The sequence below is a fragment of the Mycteria americana genome, chromosome 6 (genome assembly GCF_035582795.1).
Source record: "Mycteria americana isolate JAX WOST 10 ecotype Jacksonville Zoo and Gardens chromosome 6, USCA_MyAme_1.0, whole genome shotgun sequence".
Taxonomy (NCBI): Eukaryota; Metazoa; Chordata; class Aves; order Ciconiiformes; family Ciconiidae; genus Mycteria; species Mycteria americana.
The window spans coordinates 68549156-68570491 of NC_134370.1; the positions used below are offsets into that span (position 1 = coordinate 68549156).

Here is a 21336-nt window from a genome sequence, read left to right on the forward strand (position 1 = left end):
TCAGCAGTTGTCATCTTTGATTAATCACTTCAAATAATTCTTCTCCACACCTAAATAGTAAGGCATATATTATTCTAACTTTTAGACATGAATAGTAAGCTAATGTTTAAGCAGTGCTCTTGGAATATTTAAATCCTTTTCCATTTTAAAATTATGTGTCTGTCTCCAAATAGCTGTTACATGCTAATTAAAAGTCTATTGATGAACAGACTGAAATCAGAATTTGCAAACAGCTTTTTATCACTTGAAATTTGTACTGGCAAGATTTGAATCACTTTAGTCTTAGCTAATGATTTTTCTGGTGAACAAAATATATAGTAGATTCCAAAATAATAAGAAACATAAAGTCCGCTGCTTAAAATTAGTAGAAAGTAATGCAGAAAGAAAATATACTTTGGGTTTGATAAAAAAATTTAAATTATGTTTTGGGAATTGCATAGAAAAAACTATAAAAGCGCTAGGTGGATAGGTAAAGTATATTTCTTTACCTTTACAGTGGTATAAAAAGAAGCATCTGTGGTAAACTTTAACCAATATAATAAACCAGTTGCATTTTATTTATTATGCAAAATGAAGATGTATGTAAGCATACAATTTTATCTATGATTTCGAAGGTAGAATATTAGTAGGACAATACTGATGAATATGCAGAGTGTGAAAACTGTAGGAAGAACAATCTCTGTCACCACTTCCATGCGAGTAATCAGGGAATCTAAAATTTGAGAAATTAGTAATATGTAAGAAATGTAGTCTTCTGGAATATACTAATTGTTAACTTAGAGTTAACATAGATTAAGGATTTTTTGGCCATTTATGGCTGAGATTATTTTGTTAAATGTTGATATTGGCATAAACAGCAAACAAACCAAACAAAATTTCTTAAGTCTGCAAAAGCTGGAGCAAATCCATGATAGTTTTCCCTCTCCTTTTTTTCTTTCTCAGGTAATTTTTGAAGATATGTCAGTGCTCAAAGGGCTGCAAAAATCGTGCTTACTATGAATTAGCTTCAGTGCATTAGCAGTATTCTACTGTTCCTTTGATTTTTATTTGCGCCCCCCCCAAGGGAAGGGTAGCAAAGAAAATTGTCAAAGAGAAATCCTTGGGAAGCACTTCAGCCTTTTTATGATTGTTTTGCAGCTCTTTGAAGAATTAAATGGATTTTATTTTGTAGAATTTTGCTCCACAGATAAGCCTCAAAGAGTTCAGTAAACACAGTTAATTCACATAGAACATATCACTTGGCAGCTGAGGCAAAGTAGGATAAACTTAGGATGACTGCTTTGACATTTTCTACCATGTGGAATTTCTCTCATCCTTCTTATGAGACTTTCATCTTTCTTAAAAGTTTCAGAAATCCACTGCGGTAGACTATTCTCCTAGTTCAGGAATTATGAAAGGTCCCGAATTACATTGGGAAGGTCTTAAGAGAGGTGGATTAGTCTGGCACTATGGAAACTGCAGGCAAAGTCTGCTGTATTTACGTGTTCTTGAGCAGCTGCTGTTAAGTTATGCTGTTGTTGGCTTTGTTACAAGGAGTATGAAAGAGCAGAAACGTGGCTTAACACTACCTTGGGCTAGTACTTAGCCCATTTTTTTTAATAGTTTCATTTTATGTAGAAGCCAAACATTTTAGAGATTTTTCTGTCTGCATGGTTGTCTTCATTTCTCTGGTTTTGTTTTATGTTTGAAAGAGCATTTAGCACATTTATTATTTTAAGGATAATACTGTTATCCCTAGCCTTAATTTTAAGTAGTAACTCTTACAGTTTGTGTATCCCATAAATGGATCAACTTTGTATGTTAAGCTACAGTGATTTTAGTTGGAGGGAGTAAATAAAGACATTTGTCTTTAGAGGCTTGTTGTATTTGAAAGCTGTTGTGCTTTCAGGGAGAAAATTTCTTTTAGGACCCACTAATAGCAGTATTCACAGAGAAATTTAAAATCTGAAAGTTACATAACATGCTTTTATAAAACAAAACAGAGGATACATAATTACCTGTAGCGAGGAGTTGGTGTGTGGTAGAGCAATTGTCCATGGCTGCCTGATACCAGTTTTCCACCTGAGAAAGTTGACATGCAGCAGTTCTATTAGACTGTAATATTCTGTCTCATTCATAGCGGTGTCTTCGTCCCTGAACATTTGTCCGCTACAATTGACTTGAAACTATTTTATTCTGTCAACACATTATTTTCTGAAAGTTTCTTTGTATCTTTGTGATTTTTATTGCAATCTATTTCTTATAGTTAATTGTTTAATAAAATTTTAAAAAAGCAACATAATATATTCCATATTATTTTCCAATAAGGTGGCATGTATGCGTAATTTTCTGCCTAGAAATCTGACAGAGCACTGGTAATTTAGGATTTAGAATTTTTGTTCATGTTGGTTAAGTCCAGTTAAATGCTTTAGAAACAGTAATTGAGGTTGTTTCCACTTTCTCTGTCTCTGGAGGCCTGTGTATTTAACACATGCCTAATTTACAGAACCAAAGCATCAAATTTCATGTACCGTATTCATGCAAGTTGTTTCATGAAATTCAATGTTGATATTTGCCCCATATATTGAAGAAAAAAGAAAAAGAAAAAAGAATAAAATTAGCAGTTGATGTCACCTCTCTTGGATTTGGGAATCCATTTGCACTGATAATCTTTTTGTAATAGTCAACGGATGCCTTTGGGTATCGTGGTTTGTTCTTGTTTTTAAAATCAATGTGATAAAATCCAAATCTTTCAGAGAAGCCTTTGCTCCATTCAAATTTATCCAGCAGTGACCAGGCAGTATAACCTTTGACATTAACACCATCATTTAGAGCTGTAAACAGAACACAAATTATTCTGTTAAGCTTGTTGCTTGTGTTTGTCATCCTTAAAATATGGTTCTGTAGGTGTTTTGTTTTAGACCAGAAAGAGATGGGGATGGGGGAGGAGGACGGAAAAGTGGCAAAGTATAAAGTAATTTAGGTTCTTTGAAAATGTTATCTTTAGCTTAGAGGTACTAAAGCTCTATAAGAATGGTAATTAGGTGCAATTTCTCCTTTCTAAAAGTGGAAACTGATGATCTATTACAGAATTAAATCTCATGTAGGTTATTGCATTTATCAGTATCAGTACGTTTGGCTAGGTTGTCATTTTTGTGAAAATTTATTAGTCTAGTTTGCTGTCCATTTTGATCTGTGAACATTTATTTCTGTAGGATGTAAATTACAGGAATAAAAAATAATCAGAAGGTGAAAATGCTCAAAAAGCTCATGCACGAAAAAGATGTTTTTGAAGTTACCTTTCAGTATTTCATTAATATATCCTTTCAGATACTCTATCCGCCATTCATCACATAGTTGAGTACACTGTACCTTTTCAGAAACTCCATTCTCTGTCACATAAATGAGAGGGTTCCCATACTGTGTCTGCAAACAAAGATATGTTTAGACCGGTTCATATAAACAAAATTGTCTTATTTTGACAGAACGTGAGATTCTTAGTAAAATGTATTAAAAGCAATTTTGTAGATTTACTTACTTACTTTTAGTAAGAAAAATACGCAACTAGGAATTTAACTACGTTTTTTATTTTAAAATTAATGCATTCTATAGTTTTCTGAACTGAAATTAAGGTGATTTTTTTGGCAAATAAACTTTCCAAAGATATAGGTGAAACTGTTGAAAACCTAAAATAGTGTAAGTGCAGCTCCTGCAGCTTCTGCATGTAACTAGACATTTTGTTCACTTCCTCCTAAAGATTTACTCTGTAATCACCTTAACGAAGTTGAGTAATCTTCTGAATCCCCAAGGCACAGAATATAACCATTTAGGTCCTGGAGCTGGCCATTTTGGGTCCACCAGTTCAGCCAAATCACGGTCAGTGTGGTAACTGGACACTTGTAGAAAGGGAAAGCTCTTCTGTATAACATAACGAGTAGTGAAATGACCTATTCCCAGGAAATCCGATGTGCCTTTAATATAAGTTTTCTCTTGCACTGAGAAAGTTGGTAATCTTGATGTCCCCAGGCCCTGCTGGGCACTCTTCCTACCTATCAAAATAATTACAGGAAACATACTTCTGAGGAGCACAGAAATTTGTTTTCTTTACCTCATCAACAATAAATACGGTTTTCCTGAACTTAGTGTTAGTGTAGGGGACAGTTTAGTTTGATTGCTTTTTTAAGATGAAATAATCTTTCATCCTTTTGGTTTGGAGACGTAAGTTGGGCACAATATATGGAGAAGACAGTGAATTAAAGTGGTTTTTTTTTCCAAAGAGCATGATAGATATCAACAGAATGCTTGGAAGCAGAACATAAGAACAGAAGTGCTTTGCTGCTGGGTACATTGCCTATCTTATTCATTCTGTGAAACAAACAGTGGAACCTGTAGAAATGCAAGCTTTAGCGATGAAAAACTGCTGGTTCTTTGTCCTTAGGTGGAAAATCCAGAAAAATATTTAACAACTCCCTGTCTTGGTTAGGCCGGTAAAAATGGACTGTGCGTGAAAAGTGAGGTAGTTGCTTCCTTTCCAGTTTGGAGCACTTGGATGTGCAAGTGTTGGGCTCAACAGCAGCTCAACTTTTTAGTTCTAGTATGTCCCCCAAACTGCTCAGGAGCTGTCTTGCCCATGGGCCATTTGTTGCTTAACCTTGTCTCGCCTGTGTCCCTGTACTTGACTAAACTAGATGTTGGTCAGGGGCTATTCCATTGTAATATGCATGTTACAGTTGGTTACTGGGGCTTACCTACATAATTCTTCATAATTTCCGGATAGTCTCCTCTGTAAATTGGATTTGCAAACCATCCCAAATGAAACTGTATGTATCTTTCAGCAGCATCTCTGTCTGTTTGGCTATGTGGATCAACAGGTTCACCCCAGCCAGTAGTTAGGGAAATTCCAACCATACCTTAAAACACAAAATGACAATTCTGCAGTTTATGCATAATCTTTAAGCCCTTAATATAAGTAGAAGCATAATTACAGGTTGCATCCTTATTACCTTGCTGCTCACTACGCCATGTGTTATTGTAAGAGTGCCATACCTTCGCATGAGTCTGTAAGTTAAGTTAGAGTTAGTTAAAAAAGTTAAGTTAAAAAAAAAGTTTCAAAAGTTAAAGTTAAAATTAAAAAAAAAAAAGCATATGCACATTTTAATCTGTTATGCCACAGTCAGTATAGAAAGCTAGTGAAGATCAAGAGCAGTTTTTGCACTAAGGTGCATCTGAAAATAGCACATAATTTATGTATATTGTGGAAGGTTTCCTTTCGTATAAGATGTCAAAAAAAAGCATTTATGCAAGATTCTTTCCCTAAATTCCCGGAGGTCCCCATGATGGTAATACACAGCATTCAGTATAGTGTTCTGTCCAGCGTCTCCAGTCTTTGGATGTCTTTGCCTAAGTTATTCAGGCAAGTGAAAGTTTATTTTTATGAGAGCTAGCCTTCCTGAAGTCACTTGCAAAATTCAAGTTAATTTCAACAGGTCAGGATTTTATTCCTTGTTTCTAGAGTAACCTGGATATTTTCTTATTCAACCAGTTTGAAACATCTGTAAGAGAGACACTTAAATTATAAGGGAAAATTTAAGTTGTTGCAACAGTGTCATTTCATCCTACACCTGAATATGCATTAGTAGTTTAAAGTCAGGTGATAATTTTGATGTGCTAGTTGGAAATGAATGATATCATTGCAAAACTATATTTCTGTTTAAAGAGCAGAATCAAAAAAACTTAATCAGTCTGCCAAAAATTCTTAATTTAGACATAATTAAAGCACGATTTTAGTTTTACTTTAATTATATGGTGTGCTGCTTTGTACGCTCCACATCCACCGAGCTTCAGTCCTGGTGCATGTTCTCCTGTTTCATAACCCTTTTCCGCAACTGCCTACAAATACATAGAGTTAGTTATTCTGTGAACAGCAGAGCTAATGAATTTGCTACCGTCTATGGACTGAGATCCTGTGCTCTTCTGCATGGTCTGTGTCTCTCAATCTCTTCTCTCCAGTCCCCTTTTTCCTTCCCCTCCCCTTGGCTCCCGTCTGCTGCCCCAGTGCTTGGTTGATAATATGCCATGGCTTGTTGGAAACAATGTGTTGGTGGCTAGCATAGCGTTAGTGGACTGACGTGCCAGCTTGCTGTTCCCTGATGGAATGCAGGAAGGCAAGTTATAACTGCCTTGCTGATTTCTGTGCCTCTCTCCTCTCCAGCTGATGATTTTTCAAAACTTCACTGGAATTTCATGCCTTGAAACTCTGCCCTTGTGCAGAATCTGGCCACTGAGATTTTTGGGCACAAAGGTTAATGGCGTAAATCTCTCCCTCTTCCTCTCCATTTTTTAACCTACTTGCCTGTAGCATCACTTCTGCAGAATTTTGGGAACAGAACTGTGTAATGGGAGTGATTGGAAGGAAAGCATGGATAACTTACCCAAGGATTACTAAAAGTAATCCAGTGTTTCACACGGTCACCAAACTTCTCAAAACACAGATTTGCATAATCGTTAAAATAATTTATCATGCTTATATTTTGCCAGCCACCATACTTTTCTTGGAGAACCTTCATAAATAAGAATTTCAAGAATCAATAATGTTGTTTAAAGTTCAGCTGCCTACTAAATACTTTTATTTATATTTCAGTAGCTCAGAAGGAGATTTTTCAAAACTTAAATGTATGTAAACTACAATGTAGCTAAAATGCAAACGAACAGAAAATAACTAAGCACACTTAAAAGCATGCAGGCATCTTTAAACATTTTTCTAAAGTACACATAGTTCTTAAACTTAGAAATAAATTTCCTGTCAGAGGCATTTATATTAGACATTTCACTAATTTAAATATTGTCTAACCTGTGGCAGATCCCAGTGGTAGAGGCTCACAATAGGGATAATATTATTTTCCAGAAGACTATTAATTGTATCATTGTAGAACTGTATTCCCTTCTCATTCAATTGCTCTGCTGATGAATCACACAGACAAGAAATTACCTGGACTGTTTTTCAAATAACTGGAAGAATAGAAATGTAAAAATTTTAACCAGGGAATTTTACATTACAGTGCTGGGTATACTGTAATGGATGTGTAATGGTTCAACTCTGTTCTGCAGACAAAGAAACAGAAATCTGTTTAACAGTAATGTTAAACAACTATGGTATACTCAGGAGTAAAATTACTTGCCTACTCATACTGGTAAGAATATGGTGAAATTGTTATGCTTACTTTTGATGCCAGTGGGCATAATCCGAGGCCATGAGATAGAGAATAGATAGTGATTAACTTTCAGCTCCTTCAGTAACTGAATGTCATCCTGTGAAAAAAAAATCCAATTAACATATCTCAAGTCCAAGCAGAATAACTCTTCAGTTGTTCATCTGTCTTAAATAGTACCGAATGCAGAAAATCTATAGAAAAGAGGATTCCATCAGTTATTTACTGCATTTGCTTTGAGATGATGGCTCTTTCTACTTGTCCATTTCTTTTTGCACCATTTTTTTTCTTGACTCTGCAAAGAAGTCTTGTAACGTGTTGTGTTAACAACCATGGAAACTGAATGGATTCACCATCAAATAGAGGATGGAAAAATGAGTTGAGGTATTCTGCAACACAGTTATATTTACGTCAGAATTTGTGATGTGCATGTTTTAAAAAATAATGTAAGCCTGTAAATCTTGACCCCAAACATTTTAGCTTAGGTACAAAACAATGATTACACAGGCTTTCATTTACTGTGTCATACTGGAGTTAGCACAAAAAATAAATTCAGTATAAATACATGTTCTTCTTCTAAGAAATCGTACATCTTCGATATTAAATGAAATTAGAAATTGATGGTATATGAGCCAATGCAGAGAATTCAGATGATGAAAGCAAATAGGGGAAGAGTGCTTTTATATAAAGAGGACCGTGTGACTGAACACATGCAAGCAAGTTTTAGAAAGTATCTCAAAATGCGAGCCTACAGTAGTGAGTAAATGTTGAAATACTATCTTTTATGCCTGAATCCTCTCTGAAAAATAGGTTCTGTGATCATCGTGTCAATCTCTTCTGATGCAACAGCCCAGTGAGCTTCAGAGTTCCAACCTCTCTGTGGGTTTTTATTAAGCTGTTCTTTCAAGCTTTTACTTGTTTGAGAGAGATCAAATGAAATCTCTCCTGCATTTTCTCATTTTTGGATAGCAAGGCATAATTAGTTTCTTTCCTCTTAGTTCTTGCTGAGACCTCTGGTTCTCCCTTGGATTTCATATATGTGGAAAAACCTCAGTGGAATATAATTTCTATCAAATTAGTTGGAATTCCAGTTATGTAGTATTGGCTTATCACAGTCATTTAGATTCCTCTTGCTGTCTGTGTGTCTGTCTTTCCTCCAGGACAGTAATTCTAAAATTGTTTTTGATAGTTTCAAGCTTGGAAACATATTGCTAATAGAGCTGCATTGATTATTTATTTGTTATCCATTCAAAAAAATGGAAAACATTCAGACTGAATTTTAAAACACCTGATAGTTTTATTGTTCTTAAATATGCATAGAAAACCTTCAAAGCTGCTGAAACACAAAAAAAGATGTTACCCTTATTCAAAGCTCAAGTGCATTCTTTGTTGTTGTTATAACTAAGTATTTTGACTTCCCACAAAATTTGGAGTATTTCTTTGGACACAAAAATCCTGAAAAACAGATGTATTTGGGGAATAGTGTGGTATTATTGGTTCTATGAGATTATCAGGAAAGAAGATTTTACTGAACTAATTGAAAATATCAGCCTTTGGCTTCCTAAGTTGAATGTGGCTGTAAAGCAACCAAAGCATTTCATCTTTGCTGTTATTTCCAAATGGGAAATCAGTATCATGAAATGGCTCCAGAATGTTTCTAGAGGGATAACGATACCTTAACTTTGTAGTAGCCGTCACATGCTGAATCTCCTGTTTCATTTCTAAACACTTTCCCTTTCTTGTGAGTAAAAGCATCCCAGATACTTGGTCCTTTCCCATCCGTGTCCCAGGCCCCTTCAGTCTGGTATGCAGAACTTCCAACACCCCATAAAAAACCTGAAGGTAAAAAGAAGTGAGTTACGATTTAGACATTTGCCTGCAAAACTGGTCTTCATACTAACTTTTCATATGAGAAAGTAATTGATACACCTTCACAGCTGCATAGCTTGGTGTGAAATGCACATGGCTGCATGCCTACTCAACAAGAGGCCAAGGTTTTCTATGTGAAACTTTATTGGTGCATAAAAAGGGAGTCTGAAAATGTGGTATAGACCAAAGGTATCCCTTTCTGATGCACTGAAAAAGGAATCTAATTCTTTCATATATTAAACCTTGTTACTATTATTTTACAGTGATGAGGTAGTGTGTTGATAGCGTGGCAGAAATGTCTTATTGTAAGAAAAAATTCTGTTCCCACATAATTTCTGCCTGCTAGTTTTTATGGGTTTTTTAGCGATTACAAGTTTAGCTGTTGTTATGTAAAATATATAGAAAAATTCTGGATTATTTTCCTAGCATTATACAAAAGGACATGATTCATCCATTTCATAAGCCACTTAAACACTTGAGCATGAAAACAAATCAGTGCCTATATCTTTTTAGTTTTGATTTTGGTTGAATGAAATGTGTGAGTGTGTATAAATATATGTTGAAGAAAGGACACGGTTTCATAAAGCAGTCCTGAAGAGTGAATTAGATAATACTAAACAGCTTGAAACAAACCCAACAATTATTTCATTCGCATTCATTTCTTAATTTAGCTGCATCACAAAGGATATTTTTAGTTTATAATTCTTCATTAGTTGTAGATAACTTATGAAAAAGGAGAAGTATTCTCAGGTGTGATTTGTTATACTGTGCATCTTAATCATAGACAGGAAAGGGAGATCTGGATATGAAAGATTAGTCTATTAGCATTTACTCTAAGTTTACTGTTCTAAGTGACTATATGAAGTGCAGAGTTATGTGAATCCTTATATTTCCAGGGCAAGGTGCAGAGGATGATACTAAGTATGCATTCTGCAAGAGCCTGAGTTTTGTTTCTGCCATTTCCCTGGAAGGACAAGGAAAACCTTTTGGTAGCTTTATTGTGTGAACAGACAAGTGGATCTAGAGCATTATAAAAACCACAATCAACTGTAGTTCAAAAGTACCAGCTGGAAAAGTGCCATAATAGAAAGAGCCTGGATTATTCTTTGTCCACTGGAAATCCTCAGCTGTATTCAGCCATATTACCAGCACAAGCATATACCATATTCTCAAAAGGTAAGTCTTCATCGCTGTTAATTTCATCACTGCAAAGTGTTCTCTGCAAGTTCCTGCCTGATAAAATAGAAAAGCATTGTCAGGTGTTGCCGCTCTACAAAGTAGGCTTAGGGTGATCAAAAGGAAAAAGCTTCTTTTTTCTGCTGAATGGGTATGATTTTCATTGAAGGCTAAAAGCAGTGCTTGGGCTAAGTGGAAGATGTCGTTAAGCTTCTGGCAGGGTGATGAAAATGAGAGAAGAACGAAGTGCAAAATTATAACTATTAAAAGCACTCCCTGCATATTTTCCATCATGTTACTTATCTTTACTATACACTAAAAGTCTCTTTGTTGGTAGCTGTTTTGTTCTGGATTTCAAACTGTCCCACCAGTGTCAGTAACTAAAACCCTGCAAACAGTGATTGTTGAGTGGGAGCAAGAAATAGAGTGATTATGCTGCTAACATCTTGCCACCTAAATACATAAGGGAAACAAACCTTGTGGAAGTTGAAAAGGAAAATTAATACTTGCAAGTGTTGCACTTTTAATAATTGCAGCTTTTATCTTGATTACGTCCCTTTTATCCAGTTCCAGCATCAATTTAAAACGCTACTGTGTATGCACTATATTTTTAGCTGCTAAATCCAGTTAAACTATTGGTGGGATGACCAATTTTAAGCATTTTAAATAAAGTTTCAGACAGGCTTTGTAGAACAGCACTATTTTCCCCAAATTTCCCAAAGGATCTGTTTTACATTCCTGAGCCTCTGTTGGTGAATTTGAAGATGGGGTTAGAAAGTGAGGAAGAGTAGAACAAAGATCTTATAAAAAATAATCATATTTTGCATTGGAGCATTGTATAAAAAGTAAATACATCTGGAGCTTTGGAAAGGAAACTGGGATTACAGGATTGGACACGTACACTAAGACAATCCATTGGACTGCTTATGTGAGACAGAGCATTTAACAGCCTTAGGGGTCCCAAGAGCAGGTAAATCAAGGTCTGAAAATACCACGTCCTTGCTTGCCTGTACGAAACCAGCCTCGCTGCAGCCTTTCTGCAACATGCAAGAAGGGAACTGCATTGTACACAGCATCTCTTCTCATCTCTTCTCATCAGCTCTTCTTGCAGAGCCCTGGGGCAAGTGACAGAATGAGGGTGGAAGAACCACCTTCAGAATCAGGTGACCCATGGTGAGCCCACTGCGTGCTCCTTCACCTTCTCTGTTAGGGGATGTCAGTAATGGGAGAGGCTGGCTAAACAGAACTAAGCAACAGTTTATTTCTGACTTTTTTTTCACCACGATTTTGTAGCATCTGTCTCCCGCATGTAAAAATTTAGGACCTGCGCCAAAACCTTGTGGGAATCTTTGCATTGACTTCCTTGGACTGTAGGTCAAGCCTCTAGAGATCAGTGACACCAGACCCAAACAGCCTGTGTAATACCTGTGTTGCTTGCAGATTGGTTCCTGACCAAAATGAAAAAGCAATTTTGGCTAAAACCAAAAGGCGAAGGAACCACTTCTCAGAACATGTAATAAGTGTATGACCTCAGAGACCTCTTGTTCTTCTGTGCTTATTAAAGAGCATTCCATATCTCCTAATTAACGCAGGAACTGCACAGCTGTTTGGGACAATGTGGCTAGTTCAACATCAAAGTCTTTTAGCCTTGGATTAAAAGAATCTTCACGTCTGCATTTCTAATGTGAACATTTAGATTGCAAGGGGGAAAAAAAAAAGCAGACTACAACCATTTAAAAAATCACAGGGTCTAAATACTCTATAAGTATTTTTATTTTGAATAGAAAAGGTTGCAAATACATGTGGTTTTAATTTAGACATTGACAGTCAAATCTAACTCGTCAGCCTAGTCAATAAGTTAGTTTAAATTTAGCGTTACCCTTTGTATTCTTGTTAGCAATGACTGACAGTCACGTGAAAAGAAGCAAGGAGAACAGACAATGTGTTCTGTGAGGTATATCCTTGGTTTCTGTAGCTGAGGCATTAACCCGATGGGAATAGGACTGTGTCGTGGTTTAAACCCAGTCGGCAACTAAGCACCACACAGCCGCTCGCTCACCCTCCCCCCAGTGGGATGGGGGAGAGAATCGGAAAAAGAAGTAAAACCCATGGGTTGAGATACAGACAGTTTAATAGGGCAGCAGAAGAAGAGAAAATAATAATTATAAAAGAATATATAAAACAAATGATGCGTGATGCAATTGCTTACCACCCGCTGACCGGTGCCCAACCTGTCCCTGAGCAGCGATCACTGCCCCCCCAGCCAACTTCCCCCAGTTTCTATACTGGGCGTGACGTCCTATGGTATGGAATAGCCCTTTGGCCAGTTTGGCTGTGCCTCCTCCTAGTTTCTTGTGCACCTCCTCACTGGCAGAGCATGGGAAGCTGAAAAGTCCTTGACTAGTGTAAACACTACTTAGCAACAACTAAAACATCAGTGTGTTATCACATTATTCTCATCCTAAATCCAAAACACTGCACTATACCAGCTACTAGGAAGAAAATTAACTCTGTCCCAGCCAAAACCAGGACAGACTGTATGCTTTTGCAGCAGTGCTGATATTTCTGTTCCAAAGTTAGAGCAAAGATTTAATAACATTTTAGGGTGTTTATTATGGTTTTAGACATTTGTAACTATCTGATTTGTATTTTCGGTAACTTATTGGGAGCTAGGAATATTGGGAGCTAGTTGAATCCAAATCAGTACCTTTTTTCACTCTTTGGCCTGATAACTGTATTAGAAATAATTTCAGTACTTCAAGAGTTGCTCAAGCATGAGAAACACTTTTAAACAAACATGATTTTACAACACCCTGTATTGAAGAAAATAGTCTTATTTAATGCACAGTTAATTGTGGAATATTCTGTCACTTAATTTTCTTTTCAAACGAATACATGCTTTTTGGAACTCTTCATTGCTCTCTTTTTCTGGCACATACCTTTACAAATACAGTAGAAGAAACAGCTATTCGAATAGTGCAAAAAGGTTCATCAAGTTTAGACTGTAAGGCTGGTGCTGTAAAACACCCTTTTGACTCTCTTGTTCTCTAGCAGCTATATTACCTTCTACCCTGATTATAGATTGACTTATTTTAATATTCCCCCATTTCTGGCTTACCTGGTGTTCTTCGCAATGGATGTGTCCCAACTGGGAGATTCCTCTGAACTGCCAGAAATTTACCAGGGCATTCAGAATAAATTTACTTTCGCAGAATAATTGCATTAATCCAACTGCCACAAAAGCTCGGGAGAAACATCTAGTTGAAAACAGCATTTTGTTCACTTACAGCCAAAACAAAAAAGAACAATCCTTTTGTATTCACAGTCGATGCGGCAGGAAAAGGTTTAGCTTAACCATACGAATCTTTTAGCAATGAGGTATTTTCCTTTGTAAGCAAAATTAGCTTTGCGAGTGATCTATACATTCATACATAATTGCACTTGCTCTTGAATAGGGTATTTGTAGACATTTTTCTCTTGGTGCAAATGTCTGTGTCCTGGATGGTATTTGGCAGGGAGATCTCACTGGGGGATTTTGTGAGGCCAAGGGTTTTGTTTTTACATGGCATAATTTTGAATCAGATACTCAGGATGCAGTCTTGAAAAATAATATGCTTTTTCTTTTCTCTTGTTTCTAGAGGAATTCCTTACGGTGATGTCTTTGTGGAAAAAACAACTCTCCCAGTCTTGGAGGTCAGCTGTTCAGCTCGAGCTATAGCTGTTCATTCTTTTAGTTCTGTGAGTTATCATTCAGTCCCCCTTCATAGATAGTATGCATTGAAAAGACTATGAAATGTGCAAACCCATTGCTAGGGCTTGCTGGGCTGAAAACATGTGGTTTCAAGGCATTGCTGCTCACCTGGCTTTCAGGAATGGAAAGCCTTTCTCTGCTGCGAGAGAAGGGGATGATCCTCCTAAGAGTAGCAGTGAAGACAAACTGCTGCTCCTGTGTGGGGGGCCTGAGGTGGGACAGAGATGCTGCAGAGGGAGGCTCTGGACAACACTGGTACAAAAAGATGTGTGAAGCTTTCGCCCATCCACCCTGAGGAAAGGGGGTCTGGTAGGGGAAGCAGAAAAAGCGCCAGCTCTGTTGGCTCTAGGTAGTTGGGTGATTTTCTCTCTGCTGGAGTGCACCCATGTAGCTGCCTGACACTTGGGCTTTCTGTGGGTGGGTGACTCATGCCCGTGGAACCTGCTATCCTATGCCTTTGAAGCTATACAGTTCGTAAGCCAATTCTCATTTATTTATTTAGCTACTTGGTTTTGTCTTTTTTTTTTTTTTTTTAAGAGCAGTACTGATGCCCTCTCGTGGTCAATTTCATGAAAGAGCATTGACGTTAAAGATGTTGCCTGGCAGCGTAAAATAAGTAACAACGTTGTAGTTCATATACTGCCTCTGATCTCAGAAATGAAAAAGTGCATTGAAACTATAGAGGGAATATCGTCAGGAGCTCCTTGTTCATCCATGCAGGTCTCTTGGTACACTTGCTTGACTTCCTGCTCATCAGGAGGGACCATTTTCAAGCATGGAGGAGGTGATCCTTGAAAATCAACCAGCTCATGCACTTTGTGATTTATGATGCATATAAAGGGCAGTATTGTATACATAGGTCAGTCTACTGCAGGTGAGTTCAGTGCTTAAGGCACGTTTTTAAGTATTTGCTATACGTTTGGCATGCTTTATCTCCTGCAGAACTGGGTAGGGCAGTGTACAAGAATCACTGCAGTGCTGTATGATGCTAGCGTTGTTGTGATGATTAAGGGTTGTGATTAATAAAATTAAATGTTGTAATGTGGTGTAATGATCACTGCATTAGTCATTCCTTGTTAAATCACAATTGCACGTAAAAACCACAGCAAAAACAAAGGCTTTGGTGTGCCAGCAGAGAGACTATGACTATTCAGAGAACTGAGAGTGGAAGCAGACAAAGACAGATCACCCCTCTTTATGGATGAGAAGCTGAGGCCCAGGGAGATTGGACAGAAATCGCACAGGGAGTTTGTATCAAGCTAGGAACTGAACTCAGATCTCTTGGCTCTCTGCCCAGTGCCATACGTACAACCCAGTTTGCTGCCTTAGGGACCAGCTCATGCATCACTAAAGTCATTTGGTGAATTGTCACCGACTTCACTGGTCAGAAAAAGCAAGCCGTTGGTATGCATGAAAACATGATTCTTTCAAACTACATTCAACATAGGCTGCTAGAAACATGATACTGTTTCACTATGTAAGTTGTGCTTACATGAGTTTTCTTCTCTTAACACAATCTTTTTCTGTGATGTTGTTTCCGAGTTTCCTGCATAAAAGCTCAACATTACAAAAAAAAAGTCATGAGATATTTACATTGCTACAGCTTGGTCATTTTTAGCAGCAGTTTTTAAAATGTGCCAGAAACACATCAAGGCTATAAAATCTTTTATTTTGTTTTATTGGTAAACAGAATGTTTAAAAAAATGTACTCAGTGGAGTCCATCCAAAATTGCCCAATGACTGCAGTAAAATAACCTGGAAAGTAGGTTATGCAACTGGCTTACTATGGTGGGTTGTAAAGTCAGGGGAAAGTCACGACTGACTCTCAGTTTCGAGCTTATCTGCTATTCACTTGTCTACAGCCTGAAGTGGAGCTTCATCCATAAATGATGTAGATATTTATGTATTGTCTCACTGCAGAATACTATGTGACTGTATCACAAAAACTTTGGCACAAACCCCACTATCTTAAATGAATTGGTAGTTATCCTCCCACTTTATTTTCTATCTATGCTACACTTTGTGTTGCAAAACCTCTTATCTCCAGATAGAAAACCAGAGATGGAGTCACTCCTGATAGCAGATACCATAAAACTGGTATTTATTTGATTTTTGCTTTTAGCCCTTATGTTTTGCCTAGGCTGATGAAAAAGTAGAAGCTGTCTTTCCTAATTCCCTGGCAGCTGTTCAGACAACTAGACCAAATCATCCTCATACAATTATAACCTATCTCCCTAGCTTCCTGATTCTTCATTCTTCCGAGTTGCACTCCCTTTCCAATCTTGAATAGGCCTTTTCTGTCTCAGAGAGAAAAATCCTTTCTTATTATACAGTGACCAGAAAAACACGTAATTTTTCCAGTGTGTGGTCTCCTGCAACTACCCTGAGATATTGGAGATTTTTCAAAATCAAAACAAAACCCACTTACAATTGTTCTTGGAACAAGAACACTTGTATAACTGTACTTGTATTTTTCTGTGTTACAAAATGACTTTCGTTGCATTATGTTAGCTGTTTTTGGAAACTTTTTGTCTAATGCTCAACTGTACTAATGGCCTGGACTTGCTTTTCAGAGAAAAAGAGAAAATTGAAAGTAATTGAAATGAAGATGCCTTGCTTTACAATTAATCATGTTGCTTTGATTTGAAGCAGTTGGGGGAATATAGTTGTTAATAGAGAAGATGTTTGGAACTGTTTCTTATGACCGAGTGAATTCTAGAGGCAGAAAGAAGTGTTTGGAAATGTGGGAGATGCATTTTATTGCCTATAAAAAGAGATCAAGGACACTGAAGACTCATTCTGCTCTATAAAGCCTGTTCTTGAACTTGCATATGTACACCAGGGTTGCCCAATAACTTTAGAATAAAGATTGCCAACTTTTCCATGCTTAAAGCCACTTTTATTTCTTACCTAAAGGCTTTTATCCAGACTGATGTGGTCATGTTTGCACAGCTCTGCCCTTTACCTAGTAAATTTTGGTGGACCTGACCTTATTATATGCCTTTTCCCCAGCTCTTTATGCCATCGACTGACCTGGTCTACTGACAAGCCTGCCTTCCCTTGGACTACCAGGAGGCTCGACACCCCTTCCGGGGCATCTGGGATAAGATGCACTGGTAACATTGACTCGCACCATTAGCAGAATTTTACCATGCAGTTGTTTGGTACCCAGTTTGACAGAGGTACCTCTGCTGGCCTTCCACTGGGGGGGATACCGATCTTCTTGTATCCTGGGAAATCTGTGGGTAGCTTCTGAAGACAGCCTCCATCTTAAGAAAACCTCCAGAATCTTGTGTTTGAACTGTGATCCCCGAGATGAGATCAAGATAGGTAACTCTGAAACTTACAGCATATTTACTTAGCAGTTCCTACACTATTATGAAAGGTAGTGCTATTGTATTTTATGCCCATTGAGCACACTGAATAGCTGTTATCACTAACCACTGGTTTTACCGGGGTAATTTCTGGAAAAACTAAAATATTTGAGAATCTGCCATCTCGGTTTTGCAAAGAAAGATTGTAAAGATTGGCAAGGATGGGGTAAATCTGCAGAATCTATTCTAGTTGTATTAAAAGCTCAAATTTTAAAAGGTGTCATTTCCAAATAAGGTCCTAAATTGTGTATTCTTAATAATGTTTCTTGGTGCATGTAGAGAGGTGCAGACACTTCCCCCTTTTGTGGAACACTGTTCTCCCAAATGGTCAAAACTCATGAGTCTTTGCACTGATATAGTCAAAGGTGCATATTGGATTTTGAATGCCCAAGCTAGTGGATGGTTGAAAATCCCAACCACGATATATAACAAATGACAGATGTTACAGATACTCCTGGGTGCAATGAAGAAGGTCACAGAAGTTTGCTTCTAAAAATCAGTTTTAATTTATCTTTTCTTGCTGACAGCTTCATGCTAAGAGTTGGCCTCTATTTGATGTGAACACTGAGAAGCTGCTGCAGGCTACCACTGATTGGAATTTACTTGTATTAGTCTAATTGCATGCTCTACCATCATCTGTTTGCAATCACAAAGAGGAAGCTTCTGAAGCTTGGGAATGAGAGAAAATGAAGTGTCTTGACAACTACAAAACATCGAGAATGCTTTTGGAGGTTTTCCCATCACTGTTTGTGAGTATGAACAAAGAGGCACAGTTATATTTTTTTTCCATGTCTATCTTTACACTGCACCCATAACGTAAATACATGTAACAACTAGGAATAGTGATAATTAATGAAGGTCCCCAAGCACTGTAAATTGATAATGAGTAAGAGTTCATGAATTGTTTTGGAAGGAGTTGAATTAGTTCATTATTGAATTAGTCGAATTAGCTCATTACTAAAATAATGCAATTGTTCTTTCTATGGATATTCAACTTCTCTTATGAAACATTCAAATTCAGTGCTTCTGGCTGTCCAATTTGACTACCAGTTTTAAAACACACCCCTTGGGCATTTTACCTTTAATGCTACCCTAGAAGGCATGACAGTAGTCCTCTTCTCATGCAGCAGGCAGACACAAATTGTAAGGAAGTGGACAGATAAAGCACCTTAATAACTGAAGACACTGAGACTAGTTTTGCTTCTGTTCAGGTCTAGAGGTTTAGGCTGGAGAGAAAAGTTGAGAGCCTTGCAGAGCATTTAGCTGTGCTCCACCAAGAGGCAGCATTGCACAGCACTGGAGGAGCTTGGGGAGAGGCAGAGGAGTGCCAGGCTGACCCAGGCTTGCTTCCTCAGTCCCTTCACCTGTGAAATCGTTGCAATCCTGATCACCACCCACTCTGCAGTCCACTTTGAAAAATGCTAGTGAAAAGTGCTGCACAGGCTACCAGTGAGTTGGCAATCTGTTATTTATGGATGAACTCATAATACTAGCTCAGAGGTAGGGATCTGTCTCTGCCTGGCCAGTACACATGGAGAGGAGCAGCAAAGGAATGCGAAAGGTACTCTGCAGCCTCAGGATAGCTGTCAATGGGATTGGAGTGTCAGGTCTGCGAGAGAAAGGAAGACTTTACTCACATGAGCACAGCCTGAGAGAACTGCTTTCTAAACTGCCAGGCTCCTTATTTGCTAGGGAACTAAACTTCATGGGGAAAGTGTGAAGATGAACTAGGATAATCTCGATTCTTGTACAGCTGGGGTGAGCTCTTATAGTGACAGTTGTTTGGTAGCATGGCCTAGTACTTCTTCCAGCTTATTTATTAAAACAAACAAACAAACAAAAAACAGCAAAAAAGCGCAATGGCTTCTACTTTTGCCTTTTCAGGGATAAATCTCAGAGATGAGGCCTTACTAGTACTCATTAGCAACTGCTACTCAAGTAGAATACCAAGTGATGCCAATGGAGATTTAATGTATTCTTAAAGTGAAATATCTGCCCCAATGCTTTGCTGTATTACAGCCCTCTTATTGTTTTGGGGACTGATCCAAAGCTGACTAAGTCGGTAGAAAGTCTAGCTAATTACAGCATGGCTTAGATGAGGTTCTGAGAGCCATTGTCACTTTGTGATGTGAAGGGTTAAAATTTCAGGAGTCTTTTTTTCAGTTTCAGGCAGTGAAAAAGGGAATAATGGAAGTAATTCATTGAAACATTGCTATGAATCAGAGAATGCATTTAAAAAAAAAAAGCCCAACCCTGAGCTGAGATTGAATCCAAGTTCAGAAAAGCACGAGGAGGTGTAACTAGAAGCTTTATAAGATTCCCATCTTAAACTTGACCAGATGTTGGCAGTAAGATCATTATAATTTGCGCCTTGTATAGTATCTGTGGCAACTGTTATGTCACCATAGCTTCCTAAAGCATGTAGATGAAGCAACATTGACTTCTGTTTCCCAGTGTATTAGTGAGCCTGTATGCATTCCTTTGACAGGCACTTTTGCACTGAGAGCAATTCAGTGAGCTCAGTTGAGAGCATCAGATGGGTAGTGGGTAGTCTCTCAATCAGGCTGAGGAAGTGGGTGCTTCTCAACCGGGTTAAATTCTGATATCAGGCTTGTGAATTTCTATGGATTCTGTGCTTTAGTGCTAATTTCTGCAAAAATGGACAATCAGTGAGCTTTTGGTCCAGTATTCTGAGTATGTCCACTTTCAGAGAGAAAGCATAATTCATTGTGTCTTGCTGCTGAACTAATTCTTCCTCCAGTTTCCCATCTGTAAAACAGGACTGAAAAGACAGTCTTCCTTCCTGGGAGACTTAACTGCAAAATGCCTTGTGATCCTCACACTAGAACAACAAAATAATTGCATCAATGTCTTTGAGGAAGGGATCATTTTTTTTCCCTGCTGTGTTTATACAACACTTAGTTAATTAAGTGAAGTCCATGCCTGCAACGGAAGATCCCTGGTGCTATTACGACTGATTTGTATTGAGCTGTAGTACTAATACTACTAAAGAATAATGGTGCGTGGGAGGATGGACTTACAATCTACACAGTAGCATCAACTTCTGTCTGCATAAATTAGAGGTCTTGCCTTAAACTAGGAGGTGTTACTGTGGGGTAACTTACATACTGAATTAAGCATGTCCTTGTAAATCCAGAGCAGAAGATAGGCTGGACAGTAATAGTTCCAGTTAGGGATGGTATGTTTGGTTTTCTTAAACTTTTTAAACTTTAAAATAGTTTTGAATTAAAGAAAAAAGCCATTCTAAGTAACAAAACTGTCTTGATCCAACACAGGTTGCAGCAGCGCCAGTGTTTCAGGTAGCTGGATCCTAGGATAATAATGGTGGTATTTTTAAAGATGCTGCTAAGTGATACTTGAGATCATGTTTGTTAACTTTCTTTTTACTACATCAAATAAAAAAAATAATCTTAGTTACAGTCATTGCTGAAGTACTTGAATTTGAAATAATCCAAGTTGATTTAACACATTTTAAAAAAGAGCTACATTCTTTACAGTGAATCTTCCAGTTATGCCAAAAATACAAATTCCAAAATATATTTGTGATAATAATAATAATAATGCTAAAGCCTCCAGATGTGCCAAATTTCCAGTCTTGTGGATATAAACTGTAAGCATTGTGCATTTTTATTTCAGCTGTCAGATCCTCTCCTCTGAAGAGAGTTATCATTGAAGAACAGTTTGAGATAAGGAATATGGACCAGAAGAATATAAAGAGATCCTGATGGCTGTCAGAACAGTAAGTAATTTTTTTTTTTTTAAATATTTCTAGCATAAGCATTTTTCTCTAAGACTAGAATGTAAAACAAGCAGTATGACATAGGGCATCATAAATTGATTTCTCTGAGACATTGTGCAGGTGGGATTGCAGGCTTATATAAACTTGAAAATTGTATTTCTCAAATGGATTTCATACTGGTGGAAGAACTTGAGGTAACATTTTTTTCTACAGAGATGA

The 21336-nt window shown here is 37.6% G+C and overlaps 1 protein-coding gene and 1 long non-coding RNA gene across 2 annotated transcripts; one reads left to right on the forward strand and one right to left on the reverse strand.

Moving 5' to 3' along the window:
* Positions 1 to 596: 596 nt before the first annotated feature.
* LCTL (lactase like) lies at positions 597 to 10244 on the reverse strand. Its single transcript, XM_075506629.1, has 13 exons — positions 10121 to 10244; positions 8863 to 9023; positions 7200 to 7287; positions 6830 to 6939; positions 6411 to 6539; positions 5773 to 5868; positions 4983 to 5037; positions 4728 to 4889; positions 3754 to 4028; positions 3279 to 3405; positions 2614 to 2813; positions 1998 to 2061; positions 597 to 712 (listed from the first exon to the last, which is right to left on the reverse strand). Exons 1-13 carry the CDS (start codon positions 10242 to 10244, stop codon positions 597 to 599), a joined length of 1707 nt encoding a protein of 568 aa, XP_075362744.1.
* Positions 10245 to 14671: 4427 nt separating this feature from the next.
* Positions 14672 to 21107, forward strand: LOC142411843 (uncharacterized). Its single transcript, XR_012776309.1, has 4 exons — positions 14672 to 14857; positions 16996 to 17099; positions 17885 to 18106; positions 21015 to 21107. It is a non-coding gene; the product is annotated as an uncharacterized LOC142411843 (long non-coding RNA).
* Positions 21108 to 21336: the final 229 nt, after the last annotated feature.

What these genes read in the sequence shown, in the direction of transcription:
- LCTL (XM_075506629.1), bottom strand. Translation starts at nt 10,244, where the DNA reads ATGAAGACTTACCTTTTGAGAATATGGTATATGCTTGTGCTGGTAATA. An exon ending in CAGCACACCATATAATTAAA is followed by an intron (nt 5,038 to 5,772) that starts GTAAAACTAAAA and finishes CTTAACTTACAG; the next exon opens with ACTCATGCGAAGGTATGGCA. An exon ending in ATGGCGTAGTGAGCAGCAAG is followed by an intron (nt 4,890 to 4,982) that starts GTAATAAGGATG and finishes TTGTGTTTTAAG; the next exon opens with GTATGGTTGGAATTTCCCTA.